The sequence below is a fragment of the Citrus sinensis genome, chromosome 2, assembly GCF_022201045.2.
Source record: "Citrus sinensis cultivar Valencia sweet orange chromosome 2, DVS_A1.0, whole genome shotgun sequence".
Classification (NCBI taxonomy): domain Eukaryota; kingdom Viridiplantae; phylum Streptophyta; class Magnoliopsida; order Sapindales; family Rutaceae; genus Citrus; species Citrus sinensis.
In genome coordinates this window covers 5,088,318-5,106,672 of record NC_068557.1, presented here as the reverse complement: position 1 = coordinate 5,106,672, position 18,355 = coordinate 5,088,318, and the positions used below count along the sequence as shown (strand labels likewise).

Below are 18,355 nucleotides of genomic sequence, written 5' to 3'. Positions count from 1 at the left end.
TTCATATACTAGAATTAACTTATTTTATCACCCACTATAATCTCAACCGGGTGCTAAATGGGGGCAAAATCGTTTTTCATAAAATGGCTCTCTTAAGTGTTAAAAAATGTTTGGGCCTATTTGACATTCTTTGGGCTTAGATCCATTCGTACAGTGAGTATGGAAAAGGAAGGAGCTGAAGCTTGATAACCGAATAACATGCGTAGCTTATGCAAATATATTTTAAGGCACGCTCCTGGCAAAGCATTATGCAAGCCCTTATGAAAAGCTCATCCCACCATGATAATGATGAAGAGTAATGATATAGTCATAAATTCTTATATAAATTTATTTTATATAAATTGACGTGACATTAATTTATTGGTTGAATTAAATATCACTTGGCCCACATGATTTGTTTTTATTATTTTATATTTTCATTCAACCAATGAATTAATGTCACGTCAGTTTATACAAAATAAATTTATACAAGAGTTTATGGCTGTATCATTACTCTAATGATGAAAGATGTACATGTAAATTACCAAAACACTCTAAAAACAAATCATTTAAAACTATTTATTTGACGGCTTAGATTAGACTCTGTTTGGTATAATTTTTTAAATAGAATATATTTAAATAAATTTTTTATTAGTGAACTTTTATAAGTTGGATTTTTAACGAAAAAATTTAATTATTTGGTTGTTAATGAGAATTTTTGTTAAAAATAATAAAAATTATTTTAGATAAATATTTTATGATTATATTATGAAATAAATAAAATAAAATATCAAATCAGTTCTAACAATACATGAGAAATTCTAGAATACCTCATATGTATTATAATTAATTAGTGCAAGCATGACAAGTGTGATTAAATTTAATATAACCACCACTTGCATGATAATTTTTTAAAATAAATACACACATGTCATAGTATTATTTATTTATTGTATAACTGACATGATACTTATGATGTATTCTAAAATTTCTTGCAACACAGATGATTAGAAAGAAAACAGTCATCAGAAATTCTTGGATCCTTCAATCATCATTAACAATTTTTCATTTCTTATAACAAGTAAAATGAATGATCATTAAAATACTTTTTTTAAAGAAAATAATACAATATTAAAAATATTTATAAACGACAAAAAGTACCCGAAGGCGTCGAGAATTTTCTATGAGACAACCTACTTTTTTGAAAAAAATAAATCAGCAATAATTATAGGAGGTGGCTACGGTACAGATTCTGTAACATACAGACCAGGTTAGCCGGCCCCCCAAGGGTGCCATTTGCTTGCTTTGTTTCCACATGCAGGGACACGTGGAGTGCATGGAGTGGGGGATGTATGTTACAGAATCTGTAACATAGACTTCTCCATAATTATAATAAATAAATTTGACTACATAATGCCATCACCGACTGTCAGATTCTCCAATTATCATCATCCCTATAAACATATGATTTATGTTTGGTAGTAAGTTGGAAAGAGTGCTTCTGATCAAATACACCTCGACACACGACAATTTAAATTTTAGTTTCTAATGATAGATGCCACGTGGCACCCGCGGAATTTATAACAGGCTATTTATCTTGTTGTGCAGTGCTGGTTTGTCTGAAGAAAGATGACGATTGATTCTGAGTGTACTGGATAACCGCACCTGCAACCCCGCGCCAGTAACTGTTAAACAGTTGCAATTACAACCGTTGACCCCCTGACCACCAGCCGAGGTTTTTTCTTTTTCTTATTTTTATTTTTATTTTTATTTTTTGAAGTGATTTATTCATTTTTTTCGAAGTGATTTATTCCTTTCGAATATTATTATTTTTAAAATACTTAAGACAGAGATGGAAATATTACTCATCAAATACCAACTCTTGTCGTCTATTATATTTATCACTAATTATTTCTCCTAACACATGAATAAAAACTATAACATAATTTATTTGATTTTACCATTTTAAATTTTTTTTTAATAGGGATTTTCCAAATTAACTAAATGACAACAAAGCAGTGAGCACGCAGGCGCCAGGACGAACAAAACTAATAAATATGTCATGGCAAGCACACCTGGCAACCGGCATTTACCGGTGGCGGTTTCCCTACACATCTTGCGAAATTTCCGTTACAAAAGGCGCTTCGTTTGTTTCTTCTTCTTCTTCGTGGACAAATAAAACGAACGCGTCCTCATTTTACCACCACACCACGCCCCACCTCACCCCACTCTACCGGTCACCTCCTCCTGAGCTAAAGAGAGTTTCTGAGGCTGTGTGGGGCCCCGTCGTAATTATATTCCCGAAAATGCCCCCACAAACTCACGAAAACACCTCCGAAAACGTTGTTGATACCGACATTGACGACATTGATGATATCGATATGCAGAGGTTCTCCTCCCACGGAGGGTGTTGTTTCTGGATCCCGTGTTTCGGCTCCAAACCCGGGCAGTCGCCGTCGTCGGTCTGGTGGGAGCGAATCAGGGCCGTCGATTACAATTACAAAGCGAACGACGCCCCCTGGTGGACGCGTGGATGGAAGAGGCTCCGTGAGTGGTCCGAGATCACCGCGGGTCCCAAGTGGAAGACTTTCATCCGTACGTTTAGGAAGAACCACCAGCGTTTCGTCATTTGCGTCCGCGGTGGTTGCGCCGGTGGGGCCCAGCATAGGCAGCAGCCGAAATTCTACTACGATCCCCTGAGTTACTCCTTGAACTTCGACGAGGGAGCGGCGACCGACGAGGATTTGGCGTCCAGGGACTTCTCCTCGAGGTTCGCGTCCGTCGTTTTCGGAAAAGACACGCCTCCTCTTACTACCCCGCTCAATCTCGTCACGTGAGCGTCATGTGACTTCCGTTTTAAAAACTGCGTCCGCCGCGTGGGAGGTTAACGTGCGCGCCAGCCCCATGCCCGTACTTTGTCGTGGGGCCATGCCGTTGGCGGTTGATTTTTATTTTGGCAGGAATGCTGAGGAGTGAGGATGAAATTTTCTTGATTTGCTTTTGTTAATTATTATTATTTTTATTGTTATTGATAATGTAATTTAATGTAAATTACGCTTGGGGCTTCACATAATTAGCAAATTAAGAGGGGGTGGGACTTGTAAATGAGAGAGAGTGGGGGTGGAGGTAAAGTGGGTGTTTTGTTAATCTTCAAATTCAAGGAAACATCAATAATTCAAAGGAATTTGTATGCATTGAATGTCCATTTTTCTGGGTTTGTATTTGTGATTTGAACAAAGGAAATACAAAATTAAAAAAAAAAAAAAACTTTGATGATAACCCATCCTTACCTTCCGTGTTGGCAAAGCTTCAACATTTAACTTCGTTGAATTATTTTATCAGTTGAATCAATTGACACTACAAAAGTCGATCGATAGTTTTAAAAAGTATATGATAAGTATATTAATTAAATTAGATAATTTTAATATTTTGACTAGTTGAAGTTTAATTTTAATCATATCATCTGATTGCAAATTAAGTTAATCCTTCAATAAGGTTGGTTTGATGGGATGTTAACACTGATATTTGTATTTCGAGATCATATTTTTAAATGTGAGAGATGTTGGCGCTAAAAAAATAACGCAACATAAATAACAATAATATATGTAAATATTAAGATTCAATAAAAGTATTCCCAAAAAAAGTTCAATTGGTTAGCGTCATACCATGTTTAATTTAGAGTAGAAAGTAATTAGGTAAATTCAAATCAACAAAGAACTTAATCAGTATTAGAGTTTCAAAAACTACCAGAAGTTCTTTATAATCTTTTTCTACCTTTTTTTTTTTTAATTTTCATACCAGTGCATGCATTTATAAATTTCAAAGTGATACTGATGGTAATAATAGATTTATAACCATGTCATAATAATAGTGTTGGTGAGGTAGGTTAGTGCTTGGCCTGTCTCAATTATTACCATTTAGTGGATGAGTTGTTAGCTAGCAAAACTAACATCTTTGTGTTGTCTATATATGGTTGGTGGATTTTTCCATTCTGTTCTAACCAAAAATATAATGATGCTCTATCAAAGTCCCTTTTTTTCCTCCTTAAATCCTTACTCGGTTATATAATAGTTGGCACTTAGTTTTACAAAGAAATTATGAAGTCAAAATTCAAATTCGGATAACCAATTAAGTAAATCTGTTTGGAAACCATTCAGTTAAGTCCCTGACTTAAGCTAAATGTATGACCAACAAATCGTATCCGTTTATAAAATTAAAGAACAGCATAGTTGAAGGAAATGGTTGTCACGTAATGCACGCAAACGTGGCACAACGTTTACATTCTGGGCCTAGTCTTGAAAGCACAATTTGCTACGATTTTACCCGGAGGCTGGGCCTGGTTTTGGCTGGTGGATAGTGGCCTCGCAGATTCCACGAGCCACGTTAAGAGTCCGTCTTCCGTCTGAAATTATTTTTGGGAATGTGAAAAAAGATTTTAAAAGATTAAAAGTTAATTTTGATATTTGATAATTTTTAAAAAAATTATTTTTGATAAATCACATCATCCTACAGTATATGGTAACTTTTCAAAAATTGATTTTGAGAATCAATTTTAATATTATATACTTGATACGATTCCATATATATCATATACTATAAATAGTAACTTCACCCATGAGGACGCCGTTATTTTATTTTATTTTTTTTCATGTAGACATGTTATTAAGCCACATGAGTTTACAGTGAATTTTACATTAATTCTATCGAATGATATGATTCAATAGCGTGCCCGCACTTTTTTTTAAAAAAAAAGAGGATGTTTGCACTTGAGAATTTAGACACGTGTGTACACACACACACACACATACTTACATACATATTATATAAATTAAAAAATTATCTTTATTAATTAAAAAATCATTAACTTCAAAGAAATTATTATTATTACCAATTACATTGAGATAACAAAATAAGAAAATAAAATTAATAATATAAAATATTTATTTTAGCCATCATTATTATATAACTATATGTACACAATAAAAAAAACTTTTATATACATATTTATAAATGTATAAATAAATTTTATTTAACGTTATATTTAATTTAATTATTTATATTTTAACAACAGTTTAACAATAAGATTTACCAAACACATATGAATGTTATTAAAACTAACGACACTTTTAAAATAAACTTTACCAAATATTTAATTAATTTTCTTCACCACTAATTATTTTTACAGTACAATAATGATAATTTTTTTAAAAGTTATAATATATCAAACTGAACAATACTTTTAAAAGTAACAAAGTAATTGAGTGATTTTTAAACAGCTCTCTTTAGCCAGCAACTTGAATTTACATTATTAAAAAAAGGGCCTAAAAAATAAATAAAATAATTGTGTGAATTTATATTTTTAAACCAATCAATATTGTATAATAATTTCATGAGAGGTGGAAAAAAAGTAGCAAATGAAATTGGTTTGACCTTGTCACTCACTACCTTTAAATAGAGTTTGTATAGATGTCACGTGTGACACAATCATTTCTCACCACTCTTGCTGGGCACTTCCTTGGGTGGAGTTAGGTAACATTGTCTTTGTTATGTCAATGATATAACAAAATGTTTCTTTCTACTTATTATCAATGAAAAAGATGATTTACCCAAAATTAATTTTCGGTAATCAAATATCTAAGCTAATTTTTAATTAGTTTAAAATCACTTTTTACACCACCCTCAACATCAATCCCAAACTAAGGTAACATTTGTTTTTTTAGTTTCAAATCTAAATGGATCTAACTCATGATCATATACTTTTTGTAATTTAACACATAACCTCTAACTCTCAAACCAAATATCATATACTTTTTGTAATTTTTCCCCTTTTTTCTAATAAATTTTTTATTACATGTAAAATTCTTGTTTGCTCTTTTTTTCCCCCCTTTTCCTTTCATTCTCTCCTTTTTCTTTTCGGTCACAATTATTTAGAAGAACTGAGTCACTGACATTGCCAAAAGCCCAGAAATATGCACCCATGATAAGCTTCCTTTCTAATGCTTTAAATTAAATTCATGGTGGCACTTTTTCTCTTTCCTCTCTCTCTTTTGACAATGCTAAGTAATCTAATCACATCAGCTGCCCTTTCATTGACTGAGAATCTCCTCAGTTTATCAGTCTTAATTTTTACAATAAACAAGGATTTATTATATGGCTTAATTTCAACACGATCACATGGCAAGGGCAAAATGTGACCCACGTACAATTGCAATAAAGACTTCATCACAAGATCATAAAAAATTCTGTGACACTGCTTTCATTGATCCCACAACATCACTGCCCAACTGCCCAGCCCTAAGGACTGGGTTCACCTTATCATCCCAAAAGGGTTATGCATATGCATATAAAAGGGAAAATAAAGATAAAGGAGAATTGAAAAGCACACAATGCCTCAAAAGGCAAGAAAAGCAAAAGCAGTTGCCTGATCCCTTAGATCATTCTACATATATAAACCAAGATTACATTTTAGACTGACATTGTTATGTGTTAAGCTGAAGGCTTTACATATTAATGGAAATGGTTAGCATATAATTCTATGATGTGCATATTCTGCTATCAATAGGGTTCGTTTTGTAAGCTTCACTAAAAGCATACCGGAACTAAAGGCCACAAGTTTTATGTACAGTTGTTCTTATTTCCTCATTCTGGGTTGCAAAACTTTACACGGAAAACAAGGATTTCCTTGAACAATTAAAACATAGTGCTTGCTTTAAGTTAGTAGTGATTGATGCTTCTGACCTAGCAAATGATTTAGAAGGTGCAAAACTAATCTAAAAGTAAATATCAACATATGAACAAGGAGTAGTTTCTTCTAGGAGATTTAGAATTAACTGTAGGAACAGAGCTTATGACATGTAGGTGTGTCCAATGAAATAATGATTCTACTTTCCAGTTCGACATACAATTTTACAGCCAATGCAACACATTCAAACAAGCGAACCTCCATATTTTCTCTCACCAAAGCTTAATGCAAGAAGTTTGGAAAGGCCAAAATGAGGCAAAGAACTCAAACAAATCATATAGATATCTTCTTTTCATAGAACAAATACATCATGAAGACATATCCAGTTCTCCACTGCATGAATAACAACAGCATAGCATAATCTGTCAACTACTTGAAGTCGCCTATTTGAATCCTACTATGTCATTCCTATAATAAGAACATGCCTTTGAAGAAAAACTTGATCCTTGGGTTTCAAAATGCCACAATCAGCCATTTGAATATTTTAATTAGCACAACAAAAAAAATTTCAGAAGAAGAGCTGGACAATGGCTTGACAAAGGTTTGATTGAACTAACCCTGATACAGGCAACCGAAAATATACCTTTCATTTTTCTTCTGTTTTTCCCAACCATGGCAAATCCATTTTGAGTGACGGAGGCATACCCATTTGAGCATCTGACGAACTTGAAAATTTTCCCTTCTTCGACCAAAGCCAGATCTTGGAAACAGAAAAACTCTCACCTTTAGCCATATTACTAATTTTCTTCGCCTCCACATCCCCATCAACAGGAGAATTCCTATTGTTTTCCGTTCCTTTTGATAGCTTTGTATCACGGCCACACCTGTCAGTGCACAATGAGACCCTCAAGTCGGAATTACCAAGCACATATTGGTATGAACCCATTGAATAACATCTTCTTGCATCTAAATTACTACTACTAGTCTCTCCTCCAGCCTCTACTGCTAACCCATCGTTTAGTCGTCTAAATTTACCAAGTCTCACAGGTAAAACACCCTTATCAACAACAATTTCTTCAATCTCAGCGGTTTTTTGACTAGCAGTGAGCCCATTTTCTCCACAAACATGACCCCCATCTTCTTCCCTAAAATCATCAAAATCGAACATAGGATTCTCAATAGAAAACCCAGGCGTGAAAAGAGTGTCTCTACAAAGAGGACAAGTCGAATTTGATAGCAGCCAAGTGTCTATGCAATTAATATGGAAAGCATGGCTACACATAGGAAGTAACCTGAGCTTATCCTTCTCAGAGAATTCACACAAACAAACAGCGCAATCAAAAGGCTCTTTTAGACCAACAATCTCTTTGTACTGAAAGACAGGAAGTGCATCAATAAAAGCTTGATCCAAACCAGAGTCATGGAGATGGAAAAGCTGCTGTAGCTGTCTCTGAAGGGCATCAGAGCCAGAAATCTCAGTGGGGTATCTAGCATTGGATTGGCTATTAGAAGCTGAAGAAGATGGGTGCTTTACTAGGAATCTAACAAGCAAGTGAAGCAGCCCAGAAATGAAAAACAGGACAGCCAAAATCACTATGATGAAAAGCACAGCAGGGCTAATTCTTGTACCAGATGATGATGATGAAGGGCTAGTAGATTCTCTGTGAAAAGAAGGGGAAAGTGGAGGCGGGTAAGTGTAAAAATCATCTTTTTGCTTCATTTGATGATGAATCCAAGACATCTTCAAGTGGTTGTGCTCACTTTCTAACATTCCACAGATCATAATATATGAAGAACACTCAAGAACCATGCTCTTATGAAAAACAAAAAACCCATAAAAAAAAAAAAAAAGAACAACTCACAAGTCACAACTTTTTATTGCTCAGCAGATTTGAGACAAAAAATATTTGCATAAACGCCTGTAGCTGGTGGTGGTTACTACTTGTTTGGTGCTACAAGTTTCTTTTTTTAAAAAAAATTATATGATTTTGAAATGAAATGAAACCCCACAAAAAGGTCACTAATTGAGGAAATAATAATAAGGCCAGTAGTAGAAGCTGACAACACACACTACAAGAATAATAAGGTTGAAAACTCAAGCTCAAGCTCAAGCTCAATCTCGAGCTCAACTCACCAAACTTGATTGATTCTCTTTGAAATGATGTTCTTGGAATTCAAAGAAATGGGAAACTTATAATAAATACTCAAACGAAATAAAAATATCTATTGTTTATTATTTATCTCTCTTGTTAAAAAACTTGAAGAGTCACTCTCTCTTTGATTTATAATGGCAGCAGTGACAGTAGTTTCCAAAGTGCGAGGTAAAGGATGCTCTAAAGTTAAAGAAAGAACAAAATTTGTGGTTCCACGTGCTCCGGAAGCGCGTGGGTGTCAGTTGGTCAACCATTAGCGACAACTAGATCTCGTCATTTCTGGGCTTTTTATGTGGGTCTTTGGGCCTTCACTCAAGTTGATTCAGTGGATTCAACTCTATCATTAGAGAATCAGCCACATGCGTTTGATTAATTGATACATTTGATCAATGACGATGTGTATATTGATCTTACGAATCACTGCTCAAATTCTCTTAATTCTTTTTTATATTTGAGAGATACCTACTCCACTTACATTTCGTAAAAGAGAGACTGTCTTTACTTAGAGATTTGATAATTGAGGGAGAACTGAAACTAACTCGAACTATTGCTCTCATAATTATAAGTGTGAGGACTCTCTCACTGGATCAAAACCTATTGATTTAATTTTTTAAATCTTGGATTAAGTAACATGTGATGTTATTTCAGTTTGATTACGTTATTAAAAACTTAGATGATTTGTCACATATCTTGAGTGGGAGATTACTTAGATGATTTGTCACATGTCTTGAGTGGGAGATTACTTGTGAGGATGGGTTTTATATATGGGCATAGCTTGAAGGATGAAGCATGTGTGAATTACTGAATTCTGATGTGAATGCTTTGCTTGTTTTAGTTTATTTTCTTAAGTCCAAAGGCAATTAGGTAAAGATTTTTGGATCACACACACAATATAAAGAAATGATTAATAGTAACAATTATTAAAGTATCTAATAATTGCATTATCACGAAGGACGACTAAGACTGTTAATTTAGGTGAATGGCATGCAAGTGTGCCTCTCTTTAATTATCTTAGACGATGAACGCATTAATTTGCCATTCAATCACAATTCGCCAGCCATACATAAATCATATCACCCAGTTAATTGTTAACAGTTTTTAGATTCATTATTTTGGTAGGTTCCCATTTGATTATGAGTCTTGTAGTGAATTGACACACAAAGCTTGATGAATAGCCATTAAAAATTAATTTTGAGAGGATAAATAATACATCTATTCCTAATATTTCCCCCTTATTAATTATTACCCTCCTCTTTTTTCCTTATAAAAATGCAACAAAAAAAAAACCGTAATTATTCATAATTTAGATTGAGTTGGAACATTATGGATGATCTGATGGCCGATTCATTCATGTCTTATATTTTTCACCCGCACATAATTAAGATAAAGTTATCTGACCAAATAATAAATAAATTGCAACCACTAACCATGTAACAATGTTCATACATGTAAATATGCCGTGTGACCCATAAATAAAATAATAAATTAAAAAAAAAGAGGAAAATATATCTCAATTATAAAAATATGCAAGAGATTCATCTATTTATCATGTATTAGATTTATTTATTTTTTCTTGTTTGAGTTTATTTAATCAGTGAGCATACGCACATATAAAGATAAAAGAAGAAAATCAAAATTACGGTTCCAAGGCAAATCAATTACTTTATTTAATTCAGCCCAACCGTTGCTGGCATTGTCTTAATCGTCTAAATATTTCCACTATTAGAAAAGGGTTGTAAAGAAGAGACTGGAAAATAATAATCACAATAACAATAATGTGGTTAGTAATTATTAACATTATTACTTGATTAAATGCTGACTTTTAGGTTGTCTGATTGATATATGCTCGTGCATTGAATTTTTGGTTCTAGTGTGAATGTGTAATTTCAATCTCCTAAAGTCTGAAGAAAGTCTTTCGATTAATCAATTTTTGGTTTGACCACTTGTACACCACCAAATTTGCCTTAAAAATTAATGATTTTGTTCACTATTCCACCATATCTAGCACCTCTTCTCATGGTTATCGGTTCATTAGAAAGTCTAATTAAGACGTGGACGTTTCCATTTGGTGTGAGATTGAAATTAAAATTTCATACGTAAAAAGTTAAAAAAAGACAATATTTTGTGTATTTTATATTCATTGACTATGAAAATTTTACATGTTAATTTTTCTTTTTAATGATTTGTTTATTCAAAGAGCTTTGCTCTACATTTTTAAAATTTAAAATATCATGCGTAAAAATAAGTTGAGATGTAAATGTAGTAGTGATTACTTTAACTTATCTAATTATGTTTTTTTTTCCTTTTATATACTTTATGTCTTATCAATTGAAATATAAATTAAATCCAACTTTTTTATTATTACAAATGGATATTTACAAAATAAAAAATATTTAAGATTTGTTAGGACTAACGTTTAGCAACATATTGGCGATGAACGCAAACTAAAAATGATAACTTTAAATATGTTGAGACTAGCCTTGATCAGCATAGTAGTGACTAGTGATGAGCACAACTTTAAGCATCGGATTCCAAGATTAGAGAAATGTACTAAAATTAAATTTGGAGGAAAAAAAAAGTTTCAACTTTGATGTGTATTTGTAATAAGCAAATTAAAGCTATGTAACCGAAGGGTGTTCTTGTATCGAATTTTACGGATTGGACATCAATCCATATCCGATCCACGATTTTGCAGATTATAAATTTTCAATCCAATCCAATCCAATCCACAAATTGGTAAAATTCAATCCAAATCTAATTCATATATCTGCGGATCAGATGCGGATTTGACCCAATCCATATCTAATCCACCATTTTGCGGATTAGTTTGTGGACTAAAAGTTTTTAATTCTATCCAATCCATGAACTAACTAAATAAAAAAATTTAATATAAAAGTAATTTTACTACCAATTAAATTTAAATTAAATAAGATTTAAATAAATTAATTGTTTAAATAAAGTTAGAAAATACATTTAAACTTTCAAAATATAACACATCAAAACGAAAAAAATTTTATTCGTTTAGATCAGTACATAAAAATTAACTATTTAAAAAGTTATATTTGTTTATTTAGTTATTTTTTATTTTATATTATTATCGGATAAGATACAATATAATGTTAGTATAACTATATTTTAACTTATTTATTTACTAGTAAGTACTAATACCATATTTACAAGTTTTATTTTTTAATTAAATAAATACTTTTTATTTTTTTTGCGAATTCACGAATTTTACGGATTTACAAAAGTAGATCCATATCTAATTCACCGATTGCGGATTATCAAATTTTCAATCTAATCCAATCCACCAATCCACATATCGAATTTTTATGGATTAGATTTATATGGATCAGATGGGTTGAGCGAATCGGATTGGAATATGAACACCTATTGTAACCTAGGAATTCTAGCACATAGCAAGTTGAATAGAGGTCCTCCTTCAAACTTAAATGTATAGAAGCTTGCTCCTGTAGAAACTTTCAAACTCTCAAGCCCTGCCTCAAATATTGAGGATTTGAGGGATTTTCCTTTTTAAGTGAAACACAAGTAACCAATTATAACATTAATTGTTTTTTTTTTCCTTGTGGGTGTTTAAAAAATGTTTAAACCTGAAATAGAAGGTTAGACACAAAGTCCCAGATAAAATTGTTTTCAAAAATAAAACAAACATAATGTTTTTGGGCCTGCTTTATTTTGCGTTTTGTCAAACCTTTATTACTGTTCCTAAAGTCCAATGCATTGACAACGTACATTGACTAACTTTGTTATAGTGTACATTATTATAAAATTTCTTTGAAACTTTAACTAATTCAAATGAGACGGAAGCAATTTGTCCTCCACCTAGACTTAAAAATTTTCAGAAAATACAGAAACCGAAGTACAAATTGATCTTTCTTCTTCCTCTTTTAAAGTAACGATCATGATAGCAACTTGCTTCATGCTAGGCCTGGCCTCAGGAGACTTGTTCACACATTTTAGAGCAACCTGCAGCAAGTTCACAAGCCTCTCTTCACTCGCGCCTCCTGATATTAGCAACTTGTCAAAAACTTCTCCGGTCCATTCTTCACTGACAACTGAGTGAACCCATGTTGCCAAGTCAACCCCCTCATTCTTTACCAGCTTCCCAGTTAGCAGCTCCAATAGTATCACGCCGAATCCGTAAACGTCTGCTTTGAAGCCTTGATTGTCCAACGGCACAAGTCCGTATTCACTAATGCAAGGCTCCAGGTTTTTGTTCAGCAAGATGTTTGATGATTTCAAGTTACCATGAGCTATCCCGTCACTGCGAAATTCCTGATGCATGAATGCTAATGTCTCAGCAATTGTAGCTGCAATGCTTAGTCTGCTGACCCAATCAAATGCTTGCCCCATCTGAGCTCCTGAAATACAAATTAAAATTTACAGCAATTTACAACATCTCTAACCCAAAAATGACAAAGAAAAAAAAATGAAGTTACTAGTTGCTAGCATACCATGGAGAAGCCTGAAGAGACTTCCATTTTGTAAGTACTCATAGACCAATAGCTTCTCTTGTTTGGAGCAATAGAAGGCAACAGCTGGCAGTACATTTTGATGCTTCACTTGGTTTAGTCTCTGCATCCTCAGCTTAAAGTCATCCGTTGAAATTTCCCAATCTTTAATCCTTTTAACAACCAACAGGACACCATTTTCCAACACAATTTTGTAGAGGGTACTCTGCCTTCCTCTCCCAAGCAACTCAGCAGGTGCCTTGAGCATGTCATCGAATTTCAATCCGTTCACTACAGGACTTGTGAGAACTAACAGTGAGGTTGATGCAAAATTAGCACTTTGTTCAGCTGATGAAGTGAGGAAGAATCCTGATTTGCTCTCACCTGCTACGTACTGATCAGATTTTGTGATGATACTACGCGTATCGTTATCATCAAATGACGCTACCTTGTTTGCTTTCCCTGCTTCGACATTCTCGCCTTGCTTCTTTAGTTTATGTAGCCGGAAAATGATCACAAAAATTACAATAATAAGTCCTACTGCAGCATATCCCGAGTACATAAGAATATGCGCATCCATTCTGCGGCGCAATCTGAGCTTTGATTCAAAAAGAAAAAAAGGTCTACTGCACAGCTTTGGAGACACACAACCAGGAGTTGTAAACTAATATATGGCTTTTCAATTTATTGATATTGTGGAACATGGAGAAAATCTCTATGCTCTACTGATGGCTGGAATTTTTTAAGATAAGCACTTTGCTCATTGACTGATTCTACAATGTCTTTGTATCTTATCTTTTACATTGCTTCTTCCATTTAATTGGCTCAGGACTAATAGTTTTTCAGACGCCGGCAGCTTCAAAGGGTTAATAAATATAAAAATACTTTGTCAGGAATCTGAGAATTCTAAAGATACTCGATTGGAATCTAGTTGATTGTAATATTTGCAATGCATTACGACAGGTCACTGTCGAAGCAATAGACAACAAGAATTTAAAGTTGTCAAGCTGATTACAAAAGCACATTGAAGTGACTGCACAGTTGGTTTGTGTGATGATTGCTTTTGAAAAAGTCGAAGAATTCGACAATATATGCCTGCAGAGAAAGATTTCCAGGAAATGATTAACGATTGATCAATTGCCAATTGGTGCATTATTGGTTTTCAGAATCCCCTTTCCAACACAATGAGTTGAGAACAGCAAAAGAGGAAACTGATTCAATATTTCTAGTTCATTTCTGTTTATCTTTACATTTGATGTGCCTGCAAATTTGGTACAAACGCATGGTGTTATCTATATATCCAGTCAAACTACTACTCCGTTAGATAACAATTGCATCTGAACATATAATTTTTCTAATTAATTGATTATAAAGTATAGTGCTGAAGGTTAAATTAGCTGCTTATGGATCAGCAACTCCGGCAATGTTGTCATCACTTGACGTGCTTTGTCCATCACTTATGTCCTCATTGCTGATGTCCTCATCAGTTTCTTCTGAGTTTATGCTGGAGATATTCTCCTTCTTCGCGTAACGTTCACAGTACTCTGTCGTTGTCACAACAAATCGACAAAACAAGTAAGAAACGCCCATTCAGTGACATTGTTTTTAGTCAGCTTACTCGCAAGACTAGCCCGTTTATTCCAATATCAAGTAAATTGAACTCAAGATTGGATAACTGGCGAATATTTCTCCAAGGGAAATTATTTTAATGAAAAAGTAAATGAAAAAGGATCTCACCTTTCACCCTCTGTTCGTACTGCTTCCTATCCTTCATCATCAGAGATGCCGCGTCACCATTTAATGGGTCTGAAGGATTAGGATAAAGCAACAGCTGTGGAAGGAAAACCTCAAATATATTCAAAAGATCTGCAGCCGAGAGAGGCTGCAATAAGATACTTGAGGGTTGAATTTTAAGGCGAAGGAAAAGTAAAATCCCAAAAATAAAAGCTTAAGATCACACAATTACAAATGTCAGAAGCAAAGCATCCCGTATGTATAATTCTTGTAGTTCCGTCACATGAAATAGGACCAAGTTGCTTAATTCAGGAATTGATATTCATACATTCATTCAGAAATATGGCTTCTAGTAGGTGAAAGGGCCGCATCGGATTTCTTTCGCAAAATCCAAGCTGGATGATTATCAAATCTTTGTTCATTTGTGCACATTGCAGAAACTATTATTTTTATTTTTTATTTTTTTATCAGAAGAGAATTTTGATATTACCAAACATTGGACTCCATGTTTGGTTGATTACATCCAAGCATACAGAACCCGACCTGCAAATCACATAAAAGACCTGTGAGCTGAAAAACTCAAGGTAACACGAAATTTCAACAGAATTCAATGTAGAAAACACACAACTTGCCAATGCTTTCTTCAATGTAACACTAAAACTATATAGTATATAATATGTAATGCACAAAATTCTTATGCCTTTCCTAACAAAATGTTCCATACAACAGTCAATCTCAATAGAGTTGGCCTAAAATTTGTAACTGATATGAATAGTTGGGTTCCAAAGTGAAAAACAGCTTACAGCTCGTCAACATTGGGATGAAAAATTTTATTAACAAACCCAATGGAAGGAGACTTGTAAGGGTAAGCATCCGGCAGCTCTACTCGGATTTTCCAGATACCGCCTTCATATAGACCTGTGACCATTGAGATGCAATAAACAAAACTAAAGTTATCATAGGGTCAAGAGATATTGAGAAGCCATATTTTCCAGCTGAGTGTCTGTAGTTCAAGTCTCTATCTGAACAAAAGAGCAGTGGCAGAGAGAGGCAGGAAAATTACTGTCTTTCGGACCATGGAATTCGACTTTGAGTTCACTAATCCCATCGTTAATTGGCTCGACAGAATAGTCACTCATCATCCTATTTAGTAAGAACACAAAAGAGAGGAAACACCAGTCACCAATACGATGATCAACATCCGTAAACATAACTTCGATAAGTTAGAATTTCACTAGAAAATGAACTGCAAAAGGAATTGTAACAAACAATAAGGTGAAAAAAAAATGAACAATTTAGACTACACTTACAATTTCATGACATCCATTTCTCTTCTTTTGCATGGGGAAGACATCCTTTACGTGATTGAATTCTTCAGATTTTTCAACTGTTTTTTATTCTCTAATTAAAAAAAAAATGAAACTGCTTTAAGCACATTGTAAATGAAACTGCTTTAAGTACACAACAATGTTGAAATCCATAACGTGCCATATGTACATGACACAAACCCATAAAAATTTCATGCTTAGCTGAGCATTGAATTAATGGTTAAGATTTAATTGGATCCATGCAGGACTCATGTTAGATAAGTCCTAGCCGTCGATTTGGTAATTAGCAGCGTGGAATCCTGGTCCAACACAATAAACGATGCCAGTACCAGAAAATTTTGAATAACTAAAGAATGAAGTAAACTATTAACTATACGTTCTGGTTTTAACAGATATCAAAATGTTTACATTTGATCAACACATTGCTAGCACCATTTCAATTAGTCACTTTGTTCAAGTTCTTCTTATTTCGAAATACCAATATAACCATAAAACAAAGGCACTGGAATAATAAATAATGAAGAGAACATCAGTAATCATACAATGAAAACAAAACATTACTTAAAAAGTTAAGAGCTAGATAGACATGATGAGTAGAACAAAATCCATTACGAATTTGCTTAAAGATACAGTTGCAATCAAATCAGCAGTAAGCATATCAACAAGTAATAGAGAGGAAAATAATTTTGAACAAAATCAAGAAGAGGAATACAAACCCCCAAATGGTGATCATCGGGAGTGAATTTTTGGCAGCTTTTTAAGTAAATAAAAGCAGAAAATGGGGACCAGACAGAATGAAGAAGCAGGTCAAAAACATGGAACAAAAAACGGGACTAGTTCAGGCTCAGCAGCACATACATACACGTGGCATGTGTTACCGGTTTTCTAACTGTCAATGTAAACTATCCGTGTTTGGCTCCTCTCCACTAAAGCCCTATCAACTCTACTTGTGTACTCTTGCTTTATCATAATTATTTTTTATTATAATTAAGCAAATAACATGACTAACTTTTTAGTTATTTTAATTTCCAAAAATTTTTCAAGCACGTATTTCGTAAAACATAACAAATTATGCTTATTAAATTATATTTTTTTAAAAATAATTAAGGTTTGGATGAACGTATCACCCACTAAATACCAACTGCTTACTCTCTATTATTACTCAAATTTAGGAGAGACAAAAGACTTCGTGTTATGATCAAATTATGTTGTGTGGGTTAATGTGTAAATAGTTTTTGGGTTTATTTGCAAGCTATCCGATTTAGATGGCTTGTACTCTTTCATGTCTTGTTAAATCCCTTGGATTCTTGTTTTGTTGATTAGCTTTACAAGTTCTCTGTAGCCATTGATCTTGTATTGTGTGTATCGATCAATAAAGTGTGCTGATTTTCCTTCAAAGATTCGCGTGTGTGCAGCAGTCTATTCTTGCTGTTGAATTTTAGGTTTCTGTCATCAAGCTAGATCTATTATCAAGTATCCAGTTTCTTAGTTCTGGTAATCATAAAACCACAACAAATTATATATTTACTTCAACTATTAACATGTCATATATTTTCATTCAATTTTCTACACAAGTCAAATATAAAACTACTGAAAATATTATCAAAACCTTAATCAAATTTAACATATTTTAGTTAAATTTTATTAGACGCAAATTTGTTAAGTCTGTTTTGCACATGATAATGATAAACAAAGTTTTCTCCAACATCTCAAACACACTTAACATAAGCAGTACAACTAATATCATTATTTGGACTGAACCCAATATGGGGAAAACGTAATTTTGTTCAATTACCACTTAATATCTCTATTTTAGTCCCTGTATATGTATATATATAAATTTATCAATTATTTATGTTAGGATATTTTACAATATAAAACTGCATATGAATGTGTATGGTGCATGTCAAATTTTCAATCTTCATATCTTCATAAAGGAAACAAATTAGGACTCACAAAAATATCGTTTCAGTTAGTGTATATGAAAAAGGTCATGGTGATCAAGTT

At 33.4% G+C, this 18,355-nt stretch overlaps 4 protein-coding genes across 5 annotated transcripts; 1 reads left to right on the top strand and 3 right to left on the bottom strand.

Moving 5' to 3' along the window:
- Positions 1–2,133: 2,133 nt before the first annotated feature.
- LOC107175905 (uncharacterized) lies at positions 2,134–3,161 on the top strand. The gene has a single exon (XM_015527740.3). It carries the CDS (start codon positions 2,286–2,288, stop codon positions 2,814–2,816), a length of 531 nt encoding a protein of 176 aa, XP_015383226.2. The 5' UTR covers positions 2,134–2,285; the 3' UTR covers positions 2,817–3,161.
- A 3,826-nt stretch (positions 3,162–6,987) lies between these two features.
- Positions 6,988–8,933, bottom strand: LOC102630819 (RING-H2 finger protein ATL46). The gene has a single exon (XM_006470315.4). The coding sequence runs from the start codon at positions 8,469–8,471 to the stop codon at positions 7,308–7,310; it is 1,164 nt and encodes a 387-aa protein (XP_006470378.2). The 5' UTR covers positions 8,472–8,933; the 3' UTR covers positions 6,988–7,307.
- Positions 8,934–12,473: 3,540 nt separating this feature from the next.
- Positions 12,474–14,081, bottom strand: LOC102614898 (probable inactive receptor kinase At2g26730). The gene is made up of 2 exons (XM_006470426.4): positions 13,290–14,081; positions 12,474–13,196 (listed from the first exon to the last, which is right to left on the bottom strand). The coding sequence occupies exons 1-2, from the start codon at positions 13,864–13,866 to the stop codon at positions 12,664–12,666; spliced, it is 1,110 nt and encodes a 369-aa protein (XP_006470489.2). The 5' UTR covers positions 13,867–14,081; the 3' UTR covers positions 12,474–12,663.
- A 417-nt stretch (positions 14,082–14,498) lies between these two features.
- Positions 14,499–17,219, bottom strand: LOC102631116 (ubiquitin-conjugating enzyme E2-23 kDa-like). 2 transcript variants are annotated; one of them, XM_006470316.4, is made up of 7 exons: positions 17,065–17,219; positions 16,331–16,421; positions 16,084–16,163; positions 15,824–15,938; positions 15,511–15,563; positions 15,024–15,152; positions 14,499–14,830 (listed from the first exon to the last, which is right to left on the bottom strand). In XM_006470316.4, the coding sequence occupies exons 2-7, from the start codon at positions 16,372–16,374 to the stop codon at positions 14,688–14,690; spliced, it is 564 nt and encodes a 187-aa protein (XP_006470379.1). In that variant the 5' UTR covers positions 16,375–16,421; positions 17,065–17,219; the 3' UTR covers positions 14,499–14,687. The 2 variants fall into 2 exon arrangements, with proteins under 2 accessions (XP_006470379.1, XP_006470380.2); XM_006470317.4 differs by lacking the exon at positions 16,331–16,421 and having other exon boundaries at positions 17,065–17,150.
- Between the last annotated feature and the right edge of the window lie 1,136 nt (positions 17,220–18,355).

What these genes read in the sequence shown, in the direction of transcription:
- LOC102630819 (XM_006470315.4), bottom strand. Translation starts at nt 8,471, where the DNA reads ATGGTTCTTGAGTGTTCTTCATATATTATGATCTGTGGAATGTTAGAA.
- LOC102614898 (XM_006470426.4), bottom strand. Translation starts at nt 13,866, where the DNA reads ATGGATGCGCATATTCTTATGTACTCGGGATATGCTGCAGTAGGACTT. An exon ending in TCTCTTCAGGCTTCTCCATG is followed by an intron (nt 13,197 to 13,289) that starts GTATGCTAGCAA and finishes TTTGTATTTCAG; the next exon opens with GAGCTCAGATGGGGCAAGCA.
- LOC102631116 (XM_006470316.4), bottom strand. Translation starts at nt 16,374, where the DNA reads ATGTCTTCCCCATGCAAAAGAAGAGAAATGGATGTCATGAAATT. An exon ending in GAAATGGATGTCATGAAATT is followed by an intron (nt 16,164 to 16,330) that starts GTAAGTGTAGTC and finishes CTTACTAAATAG; the next exon opens with GATGATGAGTGACTATTCTG. An exon ending in AACATGGAGTCCAATGTTTG is followed by an intron (nt 15,153 to 15,510) that starts GTAATATCAAAA and finishes TCTCGGCTGCAG; the next exon opens with ATCTTTTGAATATATTTGAG.
- LOC107175905 (XM_015527740.3), top strand. Translation starts at nt 2,286, where the DNA reads ATGCCCCCACAAACTCACGAAAACACCTCCGAAAACGTTGTTGATACC.